The 23,095-nt window shown below is 38.9% G+C and overlaps 2 protein-coding genes across 2 annotated transcripts; both read right to left on the reverse strand.

Moving 5' to 3' along the window:
* Window positions 1–1,153: 1,153 nt before the first annotated feature.
* kdm5bb (lysine (K)-specific demethylase 5Bb) lies at window positions 1,154–16,125 on the reverse strand. The gene is made up of 28 exons (XM_026367157.1): window positions 15,936–16,125; window positions 14,425–14,502; window positions 13,867–13,989; window positions 13,604–13,774; window positions 12,209–12,265; window positions 11,417–11,563; window positions 11,201–11,294; window positions 10,630–10,748; window positions 9,913–10,071; window positions 9,646–9,765; window positions 9,388–9,546; window positions 9,089–9,270; window positions 8,812–8,974; window positions 8,575–8,694; window positions 7,747–7,941; window positions 7,315–7,496; window positions 6,996–7,120; window positions 6,334–6,484; window positions 6,112–6,226; window positions 5,229–5,584; window positions 4,233–4,371; window positions 3,934–4,113; window positions 3,375–3,536; window positions 2,773–3,258; window positions 2,601–2,685; window positions 2,328–2,506; window positions 2,001–2,246; window positions 1,154–1,291 (listed from the first exon to the last, which is right to left on the reverse strand). The coding sequence occupies exons 1-28, from the start codon at window positions 16,086–16,088 to the stop codon at window positions 1,154–1,156; spliced, it is 4,584 nt and encodes a 1,527-aa protein (XP_026222942.1). The 5' UTR covers window positions 16,089–16,125.
* Window positions 16,126–17,828: 1,703 nt separating this feature from the next.
* Window positions 17,829–22,874, reverse strand: tuba8l (tubulin, alpha 8 like). The gene is made up of 5 exons (XM_026367236.1): window positions 22,675–22,874; window positions 21,225–21,450; window positions 20,325–20,473; window positions 18,744–19,424; window positions 17,829–18,668 (listed from the first exon to the last, which is right to left on the reverse strand). Exons 1-5 carry the CDS (start codon window positions 22,675–22,677, stop codon window positions 18,375–18,377), a joined length of 1,353 nt encoding a protein of 450 aa, XP_026223021.1. The 5' UTR covers window positions 22,678–22,874; the 3' UTR covers window positions 17,829–18,374.
* Between the last annotated feature and the right edge of the window lie 221 nt (window positions 22,875–23,095).

Below are 23,095 nucleotides of genomic sequence, written 5' to 3' on the forward strand. Positions count from 1 at the left end.
ACTGTGACTGGGAAAGCAAACAGAGCTTTGTCTTTTACCAATGTGCCCACTTTTATTTTAAATGGATATTTAGGAAGTTTGTACAGTCCACCTTTCACACCAAACCTCTGTCATTGTTTTATGGGCAGACATCCCTTTTATTTTTAGTTTCTGTCTTAACTGAGACAACATTTCTTTTCATCACCAATAATACAGACTTGAAAAGTATAGATTGCAAATGACACGGACATAAAGTGTAATGATGTTATTCTATGAATGGTGTATCTAGCTAATGTTGATGAGGACATCTAGTGGTTTCTCTTTCCCGTGTTCAAGTGAAAAAATGAGACTCCTCCATAGAACAAAAGGGCTTTATTCCACAATATAAACCTGTAACATCTTCAGCTACCCCGAGTACTTCCACTTTATGTATGCCATACTTAGATTACATGCTGTGGGCGTACATGACAGCAGTGTCTTATCCTTCAGTCTGCTACATTTCTACTCAACAGCTGTAATCTATTCATCTGTGTAGCTTTCTGTACATCACACCATTGCTAAAGCATTAGCACAACTCAGCAGAGACCAAGCCATTTAAGTCAATTCAGACAAAAATTATTGCTCAGATAAATAAACCTATTCTACAAAAAAGGGGAATAATTATATTTAGATGCATGTACTAAACACCAGATTTGAAAGAAAGAAAATTAAAAATTTTTGGGGGGGAGTGAGAATGAAAATCTTGACTTTTGTCCTCTTAGCTCTGGTTTAACATGCAAGGAGGTTCCAGAGAAGATAATATTAACCCGTGATTAACCCTCTATACTGGATGCATCATGTTGTTAAGACTCCTTTGCGCTGATGTAATGGAATCCCATGCAGCACACTTCACCTCTGGTGATTTTTTTTTTCCATTTAGACAACCACAAACATTTCCTAAGAAGAAAGAAATATATATAATATATATATAATATGTAAAAATACAAAAAAAAACTAAACATTTTGAACAACAAGTCAAAGAGGAGATAGCACCGTTGTTACAAAAGGGTTGGACAGACGCAAGGGAGTTGTCGGGGGTAAGAAGGTCAGTGACACATCCAGACTGGTGGCTCCAATAACAGGCTGATGACAGGTAGGCCTCTTCAGCCTTCCTCCAGAGAGACCTGAGCTTTCTTCATTTTCTTGTGTGTCCATCATTCAGTGTACACCTGACACAAATGTAGTCCTCCTTCTCTGCCATCTCGGGCGTAACTCCAACACAGGCTTGGTGAAACCACTGGTTACAGCTGCCGTCACACTGGACCCAGTCCACCTGCCGGCACACACACCATGGTTTAACATTGTTATTCCTGCTACCCGAGGGGAACAGAACATGATATGAACGTGTTAGCTAACGATTCCTTATTTCTCATTGATTGAGAGCTGTGTTTATGTGCATCTGGTGAACATAAGAATTGCAGATTTGGGAGTAAATTTTCTGTGGGTTTGTCACAACGAGCGTTACCTTTTCATATACAAGACTTCAACTTTCACATAAAATGCTATTTTAAACCTTTTTTTTCAATATGACAATATGTGTGCTAAGTGCTTTCCCAGACCTGCAGATAGTGTATACTGTAATGCACAGTAGAAATATGCAGATATATCAACTTGATCTAATTATCTCAGCCTGCTGAAACATTATTTAAGCTTCAGATAACCTGATCCTGAGAATGCTGAGTGCTGCTCTTCAAATATCACTGCAGTCATTCAGTCAGATCTACAGAACTGTTGAGTACATCACCACCTCCTGCATCACCAGCATAACTTTCATGATATTCAAAGAAACTTTAACAGAGTAAAATCCAGAGCTGCAAAAATCTTCCTATACTGCTAAGTTCACTTTTCTAAATGACACTTTTGATGCACATATGTATTTACAGTACCTGGTATCACCTTAAAGTGGAAGGTACACTGTCCTTGACAATTGATAAACTGCATTTCAGAGATTCTACTGTCGCCTCACAGTGTTTTTTCCTCACCTCGTCTCCCTCTGGCTGCTGACACCTCTCTGCTGGACACACAGCAATTTCCTCCTCTGAATCATCAGACTGGGAGAAATCGGAGCGCGGGGAGGATGAGGTTGAGGTCGGCCGGCGCTGCAGGTTCTTTTTATTCATCTTCTGTCTTTTGTGAGAGGGCTTCTTGTTCTTCACCCTGCGCTCTGCATCTAAACCTTCTGTCTCCAGGCGCCGCTTTGCCTTCTTTTCTGAGGTGGTGATGCCATCCTAAAAATAAAAAACAAAATGAAAACTGATACTGAGGCCCTTATGATGTGTATTGTTAACCAAGTTCTTATTGGTAGGTACCTGGTCAGCTGGCAGATTTATTCCCTGAGAGTTAAACTGCATTTGTTTGTCACAGTCTGTGTTTGTGTGCCAGCTGCTGGTTCTGTCCAATAAAACATGGTATAGACTCTGGACCTCTGGCAGAGACACCTGCAGTAGAAGCCCCTCCACTATCAACTCATCCAGATCCCAACTCAGGCCTGTCACACACAAAAAATACCCAGAATATAAATAATACTGTAAAATGAATGACTGACCATAACTCAGGTTTACTTATGATGGAGAGTCACTGACCCTGCAGCGGTATGCATCTCTGCTCCGTGTAGAAGACAGTCTGGGTATGGCTGGTTCTGCTCCACTCTGGAGTCAAACAGGGAGCCTGTATCAAAACAAAAATTCCAAATTATTTGCAAACAAAACATTTTCAGTGAGCTGATAGAAAAAGTGAAACAAGCAGATGAGTGACCTGATTGTTGTTGTGAGCGTCATCACTGTCTGAGACACAGCAGGTTAGGGTGGGAGGAGTTCCTGGTCTCTCTTCTAGTTCTGGGAGGTTACATGATTGTGAAATCTGCTGCGCTCGCTGCTGCCAGTTAATTGTTCTCTCAACAAGATAGTGAAGTGCGTCCCCCTCTGGCAGGCGCACCCCTATGTGCCGCAGGGACGTTAGCAGAGAGAGGGCTTTGTTCAAGGGGGGTTTTTCTGATCGGTGGCACTGCGGACAGAGCCACGGCCGCGTTTCGCAGGAATCTGACAGGTCTTTGACACACACGCTGTGGAAGGCATCCCTGCAGAGTTCACACTGCAGCATCGCCCCCATGGGGGCTTTCTGACAGACACACACTTTTAGGTTCATGCAGTCTGCTGTGGGAAGGAGCTTTGACTCATTTGCTGCCCTGAGATTAGAGAAAGCCTCCATCTCCCTCACACGCAGCTCCTCCAGAGTTGCCATCTGATTAATAAAATAGAGTCAGAGAAAGAAAGAAAGTCAGTTACTGAAAGTTAAGCAAACCTAATTTATAATAATGTCCTTTATATAGTCATGTATAGTCTAATTACTACACTTACTGCAGAGGTAGAATCCTTGGTCTCTGAAAGAGCTTTTTCCACATCACTAAGAGTGTTGAGCCTTGGTGTTTTCTTCTTGTTACTTTTAAGAGATTCTTTTCCTTTCTTGACCTTCCTCTTTGGAGAACCTGCATTTCCGACTTCACATCTTGGGCAAAGGACCTGTGATGAACAAAATAACTGAGGCTGTTGCACAGGCAGTGGTACATTTTATGCAATAACTTTAGATACTAGTTACTTTTTAGAATCTGATTCATAATACAAATGACAGTATAATTATACGACTATTGATCTCTGGTATGAAATTCACGAACCACTCAGTGGAATTCAAATAATAAATAAAAATTACCATTTGAGTATTTCTAGACTGTGGCAGTCCCACCTTTACTTAAAAAGTTTGAGGACCTCTTTCACCAATGCCAACAGGCCAGTGACTAGTGGCTCTTGTTTCTTCTTTACTGAATGTGCGAGCCAGTTCTTGTTTTTTACCAGGGGCTTAATTATTTATTAATTAATTATTAATGTAATAATTTTCATTTTTAATTTGTGGGATTTTTACCTCCAGTAATGTTACAGTTGAATCTTTGTGAAGGAAAGTTGTAGCTGCAGATTCTTTCCATTCTTGCACTTCAGCCATTAGAGACTCCAGCTTGTCTAAAGGCTCCAGGTGGACTTGGATGGCTTGGCCCCGTAGCACCATGTCAGAGAGGCTGTCCACCATCAGTACTGAACCACTGGCCTGAAATAAGTAGATTATTCCAGCGTTTCAATGACAAACCTTCATACACACAGAATAACACTGATAATACCCCCCACAGTCATGACCCCACAGACATGTAAAATGAAGTGTGTCCTAACCTGAAGCTCCTCAGCTTCTTGAAGCCATTCTTGGGCCTTCCTGATGGTGTCTTTCAGGAGCAAGCAGTTTGGGAGGTAAGCGGGGATGCCAGACGTCTTGTCAGCAACAGCTCTAAGAGTCTCTATGGAGTGTGGTGGTCTGTGGGCATTAAAAAGAAACATTATCCAGTTGGTAATAAACTTGGAGACAATACTTTCTTCACCGCCAAGTTAATAACTACGCATAACAAAAACTGTCATGTCATCTTCTTCAGACGTCCTCACAGAAAGATTCTTTTTCCAACAAACACAACAAAATGTTGAAAATATCCTGTACCCATAGTATTTTTAAGTTAAATCCTACATTTACTTTTAAAATCAATATTTTTTGCATTCAAACATAAGTAAAGAGAAAAGTCTTGGACATAACACTAAAAACACAATAATAACAATATTATTAATATTGTGAAACACAAAAAAAACAAGCTGCAGGAAACTAAGCATGATGAAGGAACATAACTTTTGGAAACTGAAGAAATTTAATCCCTGATTTGAAATTAGTTTATTTTTCCTGACAATGTAAAGAAGAGATGCACATTCTTCACAGCCATGCCATTAAAAGCCTCTGAAAAGCATTTGTGACAGTTAATACTGAACAGCACTGAGTACCAATGGAATGAGGGCAGAACTAAACATGATGCTCACTTTTTGTTGATCTTGTTGAATATTCTAGCAGCAGCATTTTGCACTAGCTGTAAGTAAAATGAAGCAAAATCAGGAGCACTGATGTAATATTACAGTATTCAGTTACAATCAGTGCAAATACCTGGACAGAAAGTTAAACTATCTCTTTAAGAATAAAACTATTTTTAGGAACAGATTTGTTTTTAGATTCAACAGCTTTTAACAGAGCGTGACAACCTGTTAAATGACAATATTTTGTTGTTAAGGTTTCTGTTTTTCCTCCCTGTATTTTAGATTCTAACATCATCATCGATCAGGCTGTGCTGCCCTCACCTGGCTTTAAGGAGACTGCTCGCCTTGTCCTCCCAGTGCTCAGAAACAGTGAGCTGCTCCTGGAGGCGTGCCATGGCTTTCTCCACAGATGGATGAGGTGAAAGGCCGACTCCCTGGTCGATGAGCCTCCTCATGGTCTCCAGACTCAGGGTGGCAGGCTGAGCGCTGGCCTGCTGCACAGCTTCCAGCCAGCGTGCCTGTTCCAGCCTCACTCTGAGGCGAGGCAGCTCAGGCAGCTCCACGTCAAAGTCAAAGCTGACGTCTAACAGACTCTGAATCTCTGCGATGCTAGGAAGTTCATCTGCCAAGACCTTCTCACTGTGCTGTTGGAAGTCTTCGATGCGATTCAAGAGTTCCTAAAGTCAATCCCGACATACAAGAATTCTAAATTAATTTGTATACCTGGTTTCCGTGTTGATGAGAATCAAGTTTCTACTACTGTATATATCACCATCATGTTCACAACAAAAGTCTGTCTCCTCCCAACTAAACCAATTAGTGCAATAATTAACAGTGATTATTCATACCAGTTGTTTTCTTTGTTTATATTTCGATCTAAACTTAGGAGCTCACAAGAGTTTCTGGGAACTCAGATGTTCCTTCATAACTGTAAAACATTTATGCAGAAAAGTGCTCCAAAATAGAACCACATCATCTACTCCATATTGAGTATCTGTGGCATAAAGATTTAGTTTCTATTATGTATTATTCTTGACTTATCATGTTAATGTGTCTACAGATTCACAGATGACAGGATAACAACATAATGTCCGGTAAAGCATGCACCAAGGTGACGGAACACAACAGAAACTGTGCTCATATTAAACTTCATGTGGTTTAACTGTGGTGACATCACACGATGCATTGCTCCTCTTAAGCCTACCTTCAACAATGGGGCCTGAGGGAGACTACAGGAGAGGTTGTACAGCTGCCTCACGAATGAACTCAACTCCTCCACCGTCAACTGGCTCCGTGATTTCTCACTGCCACATCGAAACCTAGGCAAAGACGTCCAGTGAATGATAATAATACAGTTTCCTTACTTTTAGGAAATGCAAAGATGACTCATCTAAATACTTTTGATGTAATAAAAACTTAATGCTACCTGGTCTGCCTCTTGCCATTCAACAGCTGCTGTGCCACTGAGGAGCACTTCTCGGCATCTTGTGTGACCAGACGTAGCCGACGCAGCAGGTCATTGTCGGGGAACAGCTTGGACTCTGATTCAACAATAAGCGCTCGAAAGACAGGCAAACCTGAAGAGAGAACACCTACTTCATCACAGCCTGACACACAACATTTACAGTTTAAATAACCTAACACATTGTTAAGCAACTGAATTTGGGTCACAGATGTTGTTGCAACATTTGCCTAAAGGAAAATACCAGTGGTTTTGGACAGATCAACTCAGCAAATTCTGTGTTTGTATCTTACATTACATTACCACCTAAAGCATCATAGAAAAAAAACACTAGACCATAGTTTTGTTAAATTAATTAATGGTGGCACATAAACTAAACAGGGAAAACGACCCTAACCATTACCAGACATAAGTTATACGGTATCTCCATCACTGAAATTAGCAGTGGAACAATGGTTTAACTATGAAAGTATAATTACCCAGGGTTTGCAGACATGTTTTGGCAGGCAAAGCACAAAATGTTAAGGTGTATCACCTTACAAATAGCAGTTCTATGCCTTAAACAAATAAAACCAGTGGTATGTTCCTTCAGTGCTTTGTTTTCTCATCTGCTCTTTGCTGCTTACTTTTTTTCTTTTCCAGTTTAGCCTCTAGAGTCTCTGTCACACGGGAGGCCCATTCATCATACAGCTCAGCTCGTTGCTTCACAGCATTCATCATGGGGAACAGGTCGTCCAGTGTGTATCTGTAACTGCAGGGGAAAACAAAAAACTCAATTCACGTTGTATACAGTGATAGTAAGACACAAAAATCTTTTTATAGATTATAAAAATAAAGATATATTACATTACATTACATATATACATATATATGTATATTTATATGGTCTGACCGCTGCACACAAAACCCGTTGACTACCACTTAATCAATTCCAGAGGGACTTACTTCAGTGTGTAGCTGGTGATGGGGCAGGAACATAGATCACTGATGTGGTGCAGACAGACCAGTATTCCTGGGCTACAGGAACAGGTGACGGCTGACAGGTAGCAGGTGGTCTTACACTTGATGCACTGCCGCTCATCGTCCTGAAGGTGATCATATTTTGCCTCTTTGCAATGCAAAACCCCCTAAAGACAACAAAGATGTTTAAAGCAAATCCCACATGATGAACATGATACCTTTTTGCACTGTGTTAAAGCCTAGAACCTTACGTTACTACCCATGAAAAATGTTAAAGTTATTTTGCGGAAAGATGTTTAGGACGTGTGTAGAATAAAACGAGGGAAAAATATTTTTTTAAATATGTTTAATTTTGGCACAAAAGCTCAAAATTCACAGTGTACCAAGGTATTGACAAGATACTGAGGACCGCCCTACCATTTTCTTCACTTTCTCTCTCTGTTGCTGCTCTTCTCGGATCATGATAAGCATGTCCTTGTGGACAGCTGAGGCCAGGACCATGTTGAGCGTGTCTGCTTTGGAGGCCATGTTGCACACCATCTCATCGTGGGAGAACACATTATATCGGTGAAGCATACGATAGTGGTCAACACACTGCCTGCCAAGAGGCATCTGGTATCACAGAAAGGAAAGAAATGGTTTGTAATGACAGTACCTATCAGGTCAAATGCACAAAGTTCAGGAAAGAACTACTCTGCAACAACTTTGAATATGGTAACATTTCACTGGTTCCAGATTAAAATGTGACTATTTCCTGGTAATTGAGTCAATAAATATTATTTGTTTTCGGGTCCCTGGTTGGGAAAAACAAGGCATGTAAAGAAGGGATCTAACTAGTTGTTCATTTGCTTGTCCAGTGATTAACTGACTATTGAAAATATTTTTTAGTTGAACTAGGGAAAATAAAAATCGATAAAATCTACAATAAACGCAGTCTTTACTTCCCTTCAGTTCATATTGGTGGCCTTTACAAAGCACATATGTTTTATATGGAAGCTAATCTGAATACTAATGCATTAACAATAATAGCTTATAACCAGCACTTGTGTGTTTCTTAGCAACCACTGGGATATTAGTTTTCTGTGTAGTGTTGTGAAATAATAAACAATTAAAAATTGAGCAATTGTTTAGTTGAGTTCTCTGCCTTTTTATGCCATTATGCTTGAAGAAATATTTTGATTACTTTTACCAACATCTAGTTATGAACAAAAAAAATTAAGTGATTAAAAATTAAGTGACACATACCCAGTCCACAGTGCAGAAGTTGACCGCCTCAGCAAAGTTGAAGCCCTGATTGAAACCACTGTGGTAGGCCCTGGGAAATGTAATGACAAACTCACCAGCACACTGGTTTGTTCTGTAAATCTGAAGCAGACAAGAGACAAAAGATGATTCTTGTTCCTGTTAGAAATATAAATTTTTCAAGTATCAGCTGTCAGCTGTTGGGAAAGACATCCTTGCATGTGAAAGTCAAACACATACTGGGACTCCATGGGCCATCAGGGTGTTGGGGTTCATGATGGTGACAAGCTGGTGCAACAGGTCAGGCTGAGATTCAAACAGCTCCGGGGCCAGTTTCTTCATCACCTCTTCCAGCTGTTCTGCAGCAAAACCAGGAGCTCCATACCAGGTTTTGGGTTCTCCCCTTAAAGTAACGAATATAATGACCATGAGTTTAGTGTTATCAAGATAACAGGTGGGATTATTAAACATAAACCAAAGAAAAAGTCAGAAAACTAGCTGAGCTTTTCTTAAGTACCAGTGCAGGTAATTGATGGAGTAGCTCCAATGATCCTCAATGTGCCAGCAAAAAGAGGAGAAACACATGCCAACATAAAGCCAAGGCAGCGTCATTCCACAGATGTCAGCTGTCACATGAGTTAGTACAGAAGGCTTCATCATTGCAAGGTTGTTGAGGTTCCATCCACACTTGAGGTATTTCTAGAAGAGTGACAACATAGTCAGATCAATGCTTAATAATACCAGCAATACACAAATACATACTGCACACCAGAAAGACACACTTTAAGTATTTTCAGAATATGGGCATTACTTTACCTCATCAGCTGGAGAAACCTTAAATTTTCCATTTGGAATGGGGAATCCGCTGCCAAACTCCTTTGAGGCAATATCAGCTCCGTATTCTACAGTAACGTCCTCGTCGATGGCTCCAACCAAACGCCAAAACTCTTTCTCCACCAGCTCTGTGGGTACCATCTGTACAACACACAGAATAAAAAAAAAAAACTCATATTTAAAATACACCAAGGGAGATTTGACAGGTTTATTTATGTAAAACCATTTGTTTCTACTCACATGAACTGGCATGTTGAAGTAATCAGATTTGAAGGCATCAGCCATTTGTCCAAATGCTCTCAGGGAATAGTCTCTGGAAGCTTGTTCAAAACCGAATCCCTCATGAGGTTTGCTGCATTCCTGTGGATAAGATAAAAATAATCATTGAACAAATATGTTAGAAGTGTTAGTGTTTTTTTGAGCCATTTGCCTTCACAGACATTTCTCTGTTTTTTTTTTTTAGACTGTGCAGATTATTAATCCAGAGTCATTTAAGTTCATTCTCACCTGAGCCAGACACTTGGGGCACCTCCAGTCTCCTTTGGGGACGTCGTGTAGAGGAGGAATCAGGCAGAAAGTGTGATAGCTGTCATCACAGCCATCACAAAGTAACAGACGGTCTTCATCTCCCCCACTGCCGCACACCAGACACACAACCAGATCCACCTGGAGATCAAAAGGATTTTTTTCAAAACATGTGACTGTTGAGAAAAGTGACAAAAATAATGTGCAAAACTCTTCTTTACAGAGTATATTTTCAAATTGGAGCATCTCACCAAATGTATTACATAGATAAGGAATTTCTAAATTCCAACACTCAGTTGGCCGTTTATTGGGTACACCAAGCTAAAACTGCAGCAGTCTAATATAACACTCTTGCAATAAATTCTTCTTCACTATGTTGATAATGTTAATTTTGTTTTATGTTTAATGACTTGTAGATCCAACTTTAAGATAATTATCCCCTTACTGATTTAAATTGGATGCAAAGTAAATAACAGAAACAGCTAGTCTAATAAAGTGTAAATGGACTGTATTGTAAGAAACTTGGACCAACGTGTACTTCCAAATTTGAGGGCGTTATGTAGTATTTGAATTGAAAACATTTTCAAAATTCTTTGCCACTTTGAGTATATATATATATATATTTTTTTTTTGTTATGTTAAGTTGAGTTTAGATGTTTGATATATTAACCTGACAAGTCTATACATTTTTCTACTCACTGGACTCGGAGGTACTGTGGGGATGATCTTTTTGTAGCGCGACTTTGATTTATCAGCTTCAATGATTGGTTCTTTACTTTCAACTGGTTCCTGTTTCACTAGAATAGGAATCTCTTTTTCTGCAAGACAACAGGAAACATTACTAACACCATTTCCAGCATAGCACTTAGGTCATAGCAAAAGCTTGTATAGTAAATATGGTAACACTAAATTACTAATAAACATTTAATTTAACACTTAAATATAGCTGTGGGTAAAGATGCAAGATGCTTTTAAATGTAAAATATCTGTCATCAATTAAGATTCAAGATAGATTCATCATAATATAATAACAAATATTTTATATTATTACAAAAATGTTTTACAATATTGCGATTCATTATCTGTTCAGTTAACGCAAAGAGTCATAGCTGCTGAGAAATGCTTAATTGAATCATTAACGCTTAAAAGTGAATTACAATAACTGTAACCAGAGACCAAATATACATACACTGCTTAAACATGTTAAATAGTGAAGGTTAAAAAAACATATTACTGCAAATACTGTTCATTCTGGGAGACGGAGTCTGACCTGATTCTGGTTTGGCAACAAAAGAACCCATCCTCCTCCTCAGATTTGGCTTGCTCTCACCAGCCTCACCGGGTTCAGTCTTCACACAGACGGTCTACAGTAAAAAAGGAAGGAAAACCGCTAGTAAACTACTAAAATTTGATGTGTGTTTATAAATATGTGGAGAATGGTGATGAATGACGTGAGGTTCGTTTTGCTCTTTGCAACCACACCCACCTCAGGCTTCATGCGTTTGGCTCTGCGAGCACTGGGGCAAGTGTCAGGCGTCTGGACAGCCTGCCTCTGAGCCTGCTGCTGCAGCTTGTGTTCCTTGGTGTCCATGCATTCTGTGCTCCCTGTGCTGTTCGCCGGCATCTGAACACACTGGAGGAAATAATTTGCCTGTTAAAACCAGAGCTACTAAAAAGCTTTTGTTACTGGAAATACCCATGTGCTCTGCAGCAATCATACTTCTCGTTGGAAAGTTGTGATCATGTTATTTTAATCTAAAAATTCAAACACATCAAGGATAGATTTGGATGTGGACCACAAACATTTAAAAGAGATGCACTTACATGATTATTGCTTGAGTTTACCACTGTTAAAAAAACAAAGTGCATAATTCTATATGATAACTACTAGAATTATCAGCAGCTTTCAACTGTGAAAAACTCGAACATACTCTATCAAAGGCTGTGTCTGTATGTATATAAGTTCAACTTAAACAGCCACAAGATAAATCAGGCTGTAAGAAGGATGTGGTTAGTTACACTTTGTTGTCCCTAAAATGGAGCACAGAGGAACATGCCAATCAAATGAAAGACAGAGAAGGATAGAAAGGAACTAAAAAAGGACTGTCTGATGTCTGTTAAAGAAAAATTAAAAAATTATTATATTATTGTTAAGTTATAATTATATATATATATATATATATATAGTATCATTAAGGCGAAATTATATTGTGTAATGCTCAATCCCATGCATTCAACTGTGAGGTCAAGTGGCTTTTTAACCATGACCTAAACGTACCTTTTCAAATTCTGTATCATCATCCAAATGCATTAGTTTGGAAGCTGGATCTGGTTCCTGAGGCAAGAGAGAGCTTGGGTAATTAAACAATTTAGAGTGACCTGTCCACTGTCACACAGTACCAATCTCAGGAGGCTGGATAAGCTCTCTTGCACAACATTATAAATATTAGGATGTGAATGCGATTTAATCACACAACTGAGGATTATATTATTAAGACAACAAATGTAATGTGAAAAGTATTGCAAATTCAAAACTTTCAACTCTACATAAAATATGCAATCATGTCTGAATAAACGTAGACATACAGTAGGGAAAAAAGTAATGACATTCTTCGAAATTTCCAGATTCTCTTTATAAACTGATCTCACCAAAGTCATAAATGGCAACAAACACAGTATGTCCTATCTGATAAAACCCAAACAGTCACAGTATTTCATGTTTTTTCACATCAGTGTGCTATTCACAAGCAGCATCAGCTAATGTGAGCCATGCCTCTCAAAGAAGGAACACAGACCTATGAGCAAGAGTTGCTTATTTACCTGTAGCTAGTTAGTTAGTTAGATATTCATCAGTGGAAAGCTAGAAACATTCTCTATCAATGGTGACAATTTGGTATTCATAAGCAAAAGCCGGGTAATGCAGCAGGAGAAAGGACAAAGTAAATCTTCTACAGAACTGTTTTAGATACACAAAATCCCAGTCAAAGCCCAGACCTCAGCCATATAGAAATGTTGTGGAATGATATGAAAAGAGCTGTTCACAAAAGACATCCTAAGAATATGTTTGATCTTAAGCAGTTCTGTGAGGAAGAATGGTTCAAATGGTTCAAAGTTCATCTGGGATGTTGTGTGAGACTGATCCACAGCTACAGGAAAAGCTTGCTTTAGGTTTTTGCTGCTAAAGGTGGTTAAACCATTTATTAAAAAAAACTTGCTATCACTTTTTCCACCATATTTCTGTATGTTTATTGGGTGTGTTCGGTAAAGACGTGAAAGATTATGAACTAGAAATATTGTATTGGTTGATATTTGTGGCTGTGGTGAAGATCAGATCACATTTTATAGTCAGTTTATTCAGAAAAATGGAAACTGCACACAGTGCCATTAGTTTTGCTTTCCACTCTAGGTTGAAATCCAAAACAAACCATGCACATCCAAATAGCCCATATTTCTATGTGTCTTTGTAGTAGCTTCCAATTCAAAGTGAAGCCCTAATTATTTATCATTTCTAATAATAAAAAAATAGTGATTAAACTTTGTATTCATTTGTAGTGATAAAAGGGTAATATTAAGTCTTTGTTTTAAGCTATAACACTATTTAGTGTATGTATGACAGCGTCACTGAGTGTATAATCAAGATAGTATTTCATATTGAGATGTGTGTCTAACTCACAAGCAGGTTTGCTCCACTCTGAAAGAGATTGTAGGGATAGAGGATTCTCTCATAATGCCCTCGCAGGTGTGAACCGACAGCTTTGCCAGGAGCAAAGCCCATTTGTAGTGCAATCTTGGTCCATCGCCTGTCCCGACAGACAATGTCAAATCCACCTTCATCTGCCACCAGCTGAAATGACGGCAGTTTGCATTCATCATCGTGTTAGTTGCTGAATAGCATTTTAAAATAGATATATATTTACAGTGATGTGAATTAGCAACCTTATTTAGCGTATATAGATCCAAAATCTTCCTTTCCACGTGAGGAATCTTCAGGGTACATCCCTGCAAATCCCAAAATTTGGCAATCTGGTCCAAGAAGTTGAGCTTGACTCTAGTCTGTGCCTGAGAAAAGATGCAAGCAATGATAGCAGTCAGCTACAAATAAATTAAATTCTAGGAATTCAGGACATTTGAGGAAAACTGACATAATCACTGGAGAAAACAATATAGTGGGTTATTTTTATCCAAAAATCACACGGTATTGTGTTCTATTGTTTAAAATAAATAAATAAATAAATGCACCCAGTTTTATCGTTAAAAGCATGGATTAATTTAAAAAAATCAAGGTTCCAAATGTGCAATTTATCATTGTACATGTTACATTATAACAAAACATTAATAACATGATTTTTTCTTTGTTCTATGATCATAAATATCAGTGTAGCCTGTGTAGGCTTGGTAGTCACATTAGCAAGGAAGACGATTAAATGTACAAATCTAAAGTAGAGACAGATATAGCTAAATAATCATTGTTATATTCTGACTAACAAAACTCACCTCCAGCTCATTGAGCCTCTGGATCCGAGGAACAAAGTGAAGTCTGTCCACATCGCAAGCAAATGGAGGCTGCCAGCCCTAAACAGCAACAAAATGACACATGAAGGCGGCAGTAACATGTAGCCTTAAAAGTTGTCTAGTGAGTAGTTTTCATGACTTTCATTCTTGCATTGGTAAGTGATATTACAAAGTCTATTGTTTATTTATTTATTTATTCATATTCCATTTGAAGCTTTTCCATGTGTGACATTTAATTTCAAAGATTAGACTCAAATTTGAGTACTTTTCATTTAGTGACTTAACTAAACTGAAATTTGGCAGACAAATGATATGACTACATCATTGTGGGTTTCAAAACCAATGTTAGAACCAAGTTTAGCAGAAAAAACAAGGCCTCTTGTTACTGTAAGAACACAGCGCTCCTTTTCAGTTTATAGCTCACATCAGTCAATAATTATGTCCATAACACACTCAGCCAAGCATAGATAATGACAATAGCCTATTATACAAGCTGATATCCAAGTTCTTGTTTTAAGTCAGTAGCCACCATCCTCTCCACTGGCACACAAAATGGCCAGATGGAAGACTCACTCACCAGCCCAGCTTACCACAAAGCCAACATGGAGGACAACACCCTACAACACAGGCTCATACATGAACAGTAGCTCATCTTATCTTCAACAAATTATAATCATGTACAATACAACTGCAATGGTGTTCAATATGTCAGGTTAAACCACTTCAAAAACTCTGTATATAACAGCAACAGTGGTCTTTGTAATTATACATCCCAATGTTGTACCATTGTACCATTATGAAGTAATTTATTTAATGCTACAACATAAAGGGGGTATTACTGATATCAAGCCTGGCTCATGAAACAAATACACACTGCTTCTGATGGCCTATTCATTAAAAACTGCCACTTGACCGACAAGTGACGGATCACACGCTGAAAACACAGTGAGTGACCAACTGCATGATGATGCTCTCCAACAAATAATCCCTAATTAACTGTGGGGCTGTCAGGGCAAAATTACGGACAAAACCAATGAAGACGTGCTAACGTCCACGTATATTTTAGGATTATATCATCATCACCATCATCTTCTACGCAGCAGAATGGCTTCCGCATAGCCACCTATGTCAAAGCCCTGAGCTAAATTATGACAGGTTGAGCTGTTAGCTAGCGCTAGTTAGCCTGTTAGCTCAGTGACTCAAAGACCGGACCACCGAGGCTTTGTTGACACACAGTGGACCACCACTGTAATCCACGTTCACTACACTGACTCGTCTATGTTGTTACTATCAAGCTAAGCGTCCACAAACTGTACGACGTAGCGTAAAAGAACCACAAATGAGCGCTAGCTAGCTGTGCAGCACAAAGAATGAACATAGCCGAGTCTCCGCCATGTTGCACAGTCCCTTTAAATCCCAGGTCCATCTACAACCGTCTTAACTAACCGAGCATCCGCGTCGTGTAGCGTTTTAACGCCTTTAATCGCACTCACCGGGGGCGGGCGGACTTTGCAAATGCCAGTTTTTTCCGCGATGGGACGGATCTTATTAATGAAGGTATAGGGATCTCCAAATTCTTCCCAGCTGGGCTCGAAGACCGGGCACTCCGGAGGAGCCTTGAACTCGTCCGGCCGAGACTGGCTCATCGTTTCGGACCGACCCGGTGGTCTCTCGGACAGGACACGTCACTACTTTAAACACAACAAACAAAGTGTGGCCGCGGTACGGTTCACCCGGAGCGTTTTTCTTTTTAAAATGCCGCTTGTTCACCGTTAGACTACTGCCTTTCAGTCGACATCAACACGAGAGGAGGCAGCTTACACACACACACACACACACACACATACACACACTCACACACATACACACACTCACACACACATCCACGCACAGTGAGGAGAATGTTCCAAGGCAGTGAGCACGTCCGCTCAAAAAACTAGACACCGCACAGCTCTTATTCATGCCTCTCTGATTTCTCAATCTCCGCATCACTGGGTATTAAAGCGACATCCTAATAAGTAGCTACACACAAGTATGGTTTCCATTTTTACTACTGCTCCGGTGTAATAAATACGTTGTTAACATGTTTTTATCACATTCCAATAACAAAGTGTGTATATATCTAGATCTATACATTTATATATCTAGATTTATACATGTATATATCTAGATCTATACATTTATATATCTAGATCTATAGATATATACGTCACATTTTCATCTTTAAACTGCAGATCTAAACCTCTACTGTAAGACTGGAGCCATGCAGAACGACTGCCCTAACTCCCTGAGGCTTCAAAAGCACGCTTACTCTTATTGTATCTTATACTTAATAAAAAATTCACCACTTTAGTACAAAATCAACTATCACTAGTCTTCCGTCCTCTTATCTTGTCATCATTAAAACATCAGGCAAGATTTTATTTTTTCAAACAATTATTTATTTTTATTAGCAATATATATGACAAGGATTTTCTTCAGTTTAGTGTATAAAATAAGTGAAACCAGTTAAAAAATGCCTCCATTTCCCCTGGAGTGAAGCCCAGATGGATATATTGCAGGAGTCAACTACAAATTCTTATTCATGGGAGGTTCATGACACTGGATTTAGCCTTGTTTTCAGGTAAATTAATATTATGCCATGCCAACATGAAGATCTGATCTAATAAAAAAAAACAAGTATGATGTATTATTAGATATTAAGTTAAAAATGTATTAGTTTGTTATTGAATGAGATTTACATAATACATCTTCCTAAACCTCAAAATACATTTTAAAATCTATTTAGAAATCCATTAATAGTGTAAGTGACCCTAGTACCACTGTGTGTACAATACTTACTTATCACAGGCCTAACAAACACTTACATTACAGTAGGTAACAGTTATAGTCGGCCAACCTTTACTAGTTTAGGATGTACTGTAGATTGTAACCTGGAATTGTACATTTTGTGATATTGGCTTATGTAAATAAGTAGGCCTACATTTGATTGTACTCAAGGCCCAATAGGTCACACATTATACATGAATACTTAAAATTTAGCTTTTTGAGGATGGCCTAATAACAATATTTTAGTTTTTAAATAAAACTTTAAACACCACTCGGTTTCCACAGTGTGGTGTTGGACTACTTCTTGCGTCAGTGAACATTTCCATATTTAAAGCAGGAACACGCACATAGGCCATTATTGTTAGAGGATGTCTGCTGTTGCGTTCAGAGACATCCTTCAGTGAAATGATTCTTGACATTTTCCTCTTGTATCCACTGGCCCACACATACTTTGTGTTATTAACAGATAATAAATGACATTTCGTTGTTATAACCATGGAAAAGGACTTTTATTCTATTCTAAACTATAATCTCTACAACAATTCTCCACTCTGTCTCATGTTTACATTTGCGCGGATGAATACCTTCAGGTGACACCTTCACGGCTACCGGGACTCGTTGTTTAAATAGGCAGCATGTGATTGGTCGTTTGGTTTGTGATCCCATGACAGTTTCTCCTGTTTCTGCATAAATATGACCTAAACCAAGATCAGGTTAGTTTAAAGAAACTCAATTTAACAAGCGAGACAAACAATTACACTTATTGGTTTATTTTGCTGAAAACCAAAACAAAATGCAAGGTTTAATTCCATATTTTAGATTATTTCATGTTACAGTTTTGTCATTAGCCTACTCTTATTTAAGGAAGAGAAAGGATTCACATGCACCAAAAGTCCCTGTCTGGATTTGTCAAACATGGTGTTTGGTCCACTCAACTAATGCTTTATAGTCAACACAGAAAAGAGTATTTCACAGACCTGCACAGCACAGTATATATGTGTTACAGTAGTTTTTTTTATCTTAACTTAAAGATGACATAATATAAAAATATGATGGAATTTGATTTGCTGTGCAGCAATTACAGCCCAGAGGCCGCACAGGCTTTAGTACTCTTGGTCATCATTTTCAGAATCAGGGCTCATTTGACCTAACTCCTCGTAATCCTTTTCCAGACAGGCCAGGTCTTCTCTGGCCTCTGCAAACTCTCCTTCCTCCATGCCCTCGCCCACATACCAGTGGATGAACGCACGCTTAGCGTACATGAGGTCAAACTTGTGGTCAAGGCGAGACCAGGCCTCTGCAATGGCAGTGGTGTTGCTCAGCATGCACACAGCCCTCTGGACTTTGGCCAGGTCTCCACCAGGAACTGCAGTTGGAGGTTGGTAATTAATGCCCACCTGTTGATATAAAGATAAAGATTACAAAGATAAAGAATCTTATACTTTACGCACTATCTTTGTAAAGTCACTCACCTTGAAACCTGTGGGGCACCAGTCAACAAACTGAATGGAGCGTCTGGTCTTTATGCTTGCAATGGCAGCATTAACATCCTTAGGGACAACGTCACCTCGGAACAGCATGCAGCAGGCCATGTACTTGCCGTGGCGAGGGTCACATTTGACCATCTGATTGGTTGGCTCAAAGCAGGCACTTGTGATCTCAGACACAGTCAGCTGCTCATGGTAAGCTTTCTCAGCCGAGATGATGGGTGAATAGGTAACCAGAGGGAAGTGGATACGTGGAAATGGGACCAGGTTAGTCTGGAACTCCATCAGATCAACATTGAGGGCACCATCGAAACGAAGAGAAGCTGTGATTGAGGACACAATCTGACCGATTAACCTGTTTAGGTTGATGTAACCAGGACTCTCAATGTCCATATTGCGACGACATATGTCATAGATGGCCTCATTGTCCACCATGAAGGCACAGTCAGAGTGCTCTAAGGTGGTGTGGGTTGTCAGAATGGCGTTGTATGGCTCCACCACAGCAGTAGATACCTGGGGAGCTGGGTAGACAGCAAACTCCAACTTGGATTTCTTTCCGTAATCAAGAGACAGACGCTCCATCAGCAGGGAGGTGAAGCCAGAGCCGGTGCCACCCCCAAAGCTGTGAAAGACAAGGAACCCCTGCAGGCCTGTGCACTGGTCCGTCTGATGAGAAGGAGCAAAGACAGAACAGTCTCCAATCACTTAACATGCCTAGAAATGGAGATTTTATGTTATATAATGTATAAAATGACAATATGACAACAATGGGACAATATGAAACACGTGACTCGTAGCAATTAACCTACAGAGAATTGTCACGTGAGTTACCATGGGCAGCTCTGCTCACATTTCTAGACTACATTACACCACTGTAACAGCGTGGCCTTCAGCCAAAGTATAAACTGTTAAAAGAAAAAAGCCACAGGGCACTACCTGCCCTGACACACTCCTTTACGGAGTCATAGAACCAGTACAACATATCCCTCAGAAGTTGGTGAAGGCCAAACACAGAGGAAAAAGAAAAGCAACATTAGACTAAATTAATAATTAATTAAATTAATCAAGTGGCCACAAACATGACTTGAATGAGTGATAATGTTGCTTTGTAACTGCCTGCTGTGTAAATAAGCAACTGTTTGCGGCAGTTTGCTGTCTTATTTGGCAGTTTGGCTTATGTGAACCATGCCTCACCAAAAACAGCTTTCAGAGGACCTATAATCAAGAAATTATGATTTACATAAAGCTGGAAAGGGTTACAAAGTGATGTCGAAGACTTTAGAGAATTCACCAGTCTACACTTAAATGGAGACACTTTGGAACTGTGGCTACTCTACCAAGAAGTGGGCGGCCAGTCAAAATGACCCCAAGAGCACAACAAACACTCATTAATGAGGTAAAGAAACAACCCAGAGTGACAGCCATTAAATTACAAATAAGTATTTTTTTAGTTTGACTTTATACCTATCTATATGAAAATTATAAAAATAATAAAATATTTAACATAGGTATTTGCTAAAAAAAAAAAAAAAACCCTTTTAGTTAGGTTTTATCATTACTACTAACCATTTTACGAACACGCTCCATGACCCCATCAATTATTTCTTTCCCGACAGTGTAATGACCACGAGCGTAGTTGTTGGCTGCGTCTTCCTTTCCGGTGATCAGCTGCTCAGGGTGAAAGAGTTCTTTGTACTTTCCGACCCTCACCTCGTCTGAGAAGAAAAGTTTTTCTTTTAAGTGAGAACAGTCAGATGCACTGCAAACTGATTTTACTTGACAGACCAGACCTCCCTGAATCTGGATTCTTTCCGGTAAAACAGAAATGTCCAGGTGTTTAGCTGATCAACTTTACTGTGATATTATCTTTAACCGTTTCAATCCTATTGACTCATTGATGAAGCATTTACGTGACAACTAACTTACTTACCTAAGAACTGCAAACAAGATTGATTCAAAGAGATTGGGCACATCAACTAGACTATTCCAGTTTATGTAATGGCGAAACAATAAGAAGCATTTGTATAATAAAAGAAAAAGGTTAAAAGAAATTTATAAAGCTTTTTTTTAGTTAGTTCTTTAGTTAGTACTATTCAGTAATGTGTTTAGTTAACCATTAAAAAGTATGAAATAATATTCAAATTATAATACAAAGTATTTGGTCTTCAGTGCGTGAAGCTGCTTAATCATAAATTGAAAGGACATATTGGCTAGTATTCCACACTGCAACTTGCTATTTACACAGTGCACCTATGTAAATGTTAGCCAGTATTGAATAAAAGGTAAAGGTGACGCTACTATTGTTGTTGCTCGGATACCATTGTTCCCATCAGTGGTTACCTGCATTTCCCATATGGTCAAACATGCGCTTACACTAGATGCATCCAGTCACATAGGATGCTGGCAATAATAATAAAAAGCAGAGATAGAGAGGGTAAAAGTAAATATGTGTTCAGGTCTACTCACCAATCACTGTGGGCTCCAGATCTACATATATTGCTCGTGGAACATGACGTCCAGAGCTCCCAGTATTGAAAAAAGTGTTGAATGGATCTTGACGAGTGTTCGACTCTGCAGGACCCTCCAGAAGCACTCCATCAGGACCAACACCGTGTTCAAGACAGAAGAGCTCCCAACAGGCATTTCCTGTCTGGACACCTGCCTGGCCCACATGGATAGAAATGCATTCTCTCTGTCCACAAAACAAGCAAGTACAGATAAAGGTTAAGGTGTTTGTCACAAAATGTATTAAATTGTAGCATTTGTATCATCTGGATGTCCACAGTTCACGCTGCTTTTGATACTCCTGTTGGATATACAGTATAGGCCATTTTAGAATCAAGAAATAATATCAACTAAGGATCTTTAAAACTGTTTATCAAAAATGAAGGCCTTGCACATATGGGAAGTCATTCCAGGTGAAGATGCACATCTGTGGGACCAAAGAATTCAATAAATGCTGGATACTCACTGTTACAATGTAGATTCCACTAAATTAAAGCAGTAAAATATTTTACTGTGACAAACACATTATTCAAGTTGTTCAAATTTAGTGACTTAAATGCTGACCTAACATTTGGTATAAATTATATTTGTTAATTGAAAATCTAAAATTGAACCAAACTTACTCTGTCCCAAAAGGCAATTTTTTAAAATTGTACTTTAATATTACCTTCTGTGGTAGTAATAAAAAACATAAATGCAGGTAGAAGTTAAATATTTATATGCAGTAAATCAAGCTATGTAAAGTGCTTGCATCGGACACTGGTCATTTATAAGTCTGAAATTCAAACTATTAGGACATTTCTTTGCTTCCATATGCATCATGTAAGTGTGCAGTGCAAAAATGTCTGATGATAGCGTGGGTTGTTCATTGATTCGGCACACTCCTATTTCAATTAAGTGTAACCAATGTCAAAAACAAGACAGGCTTGAATTTACCGTTGCCTTTTCCAAATGGCAGCAGTCATGTTTCAACATGTTGAGAATTTCAGCTTTTGTTTTTCCTTGAGGGAGAACATCCCCCAAGATGATTTTTTGCTGTTGAGTGACATTGTAAGATATGAGTAGACTAAAGTTTAAAATGTGACCTTTGCTAAAGATCAAACATCTAAAAAACCCAAATAATCACATATTCCTATTCACTGTGAGGCTTAAAATGAAACTGCCTGCCAGTGATTGTTAAACTAATAAACCTATTAAGATGCACAGAGTAATATGAAGATTTTTTTTAAACATTCAAAAGATATGCATGATAATGAAAACAGCAGTATGTTTCATTTAAAACACATTCAGTGCAAAGTTCTGGGATGCTTTTGATGACATGACACGAAGACATGAAATAATGTCTTGCAAGACTATATGCAAGTGCACATATTTAAGGTTTCCCCGTTTGTAACAAACTGTAATATCTTACCATGATGCTCCAGATGATGCGGTTGGTTGGTTTTGGTGTAGGATATTGTAAGTTTATAGTCTGTTAATGAGGCTCCAGATGGACCGTGTATTTCCACTGCAGTGTCCTGGGACGAATTAACTTGATTCCACCAGCGCTGCTCTTTATATCGACTCTGCTTCAGTCTGACAGTGCGTCTTGAGGGATTCAGACTACTGGTAAAAGAGGGTGTGAGTAAAAGCAGGGAGGGAGCAAAGAAAGGAGGGATGATGGGTTTCCTCCCACACTAAGCCAGTTCTCCCTCAAACTGTTGTTTTAGTCACTTTTTTAACTTGTGGTTACTGGCGTGTGTAATAATAAAAAAATTACATTTGGACAGAAAATTGTCATATCTTCTGTCTACTTTTTTTCTCAAACTCATTTGTTGTAATAATATACACAC

The sequence above is a fragment of the Anabas testudineus genome, chromosome 7 (assembly GCF_900324465.2).
Source record: "Anabas testudineus chromosome 7, fAnaTes1.2, whole genome shotgun sequence".
NCBI classification, from domain to species: domain Eukaryota; kingdom Metazoa; phylum Chordata; class Actinopteri; order Anabantiformes; family Anabantidae; genus Anabas; species Anabas testudineus.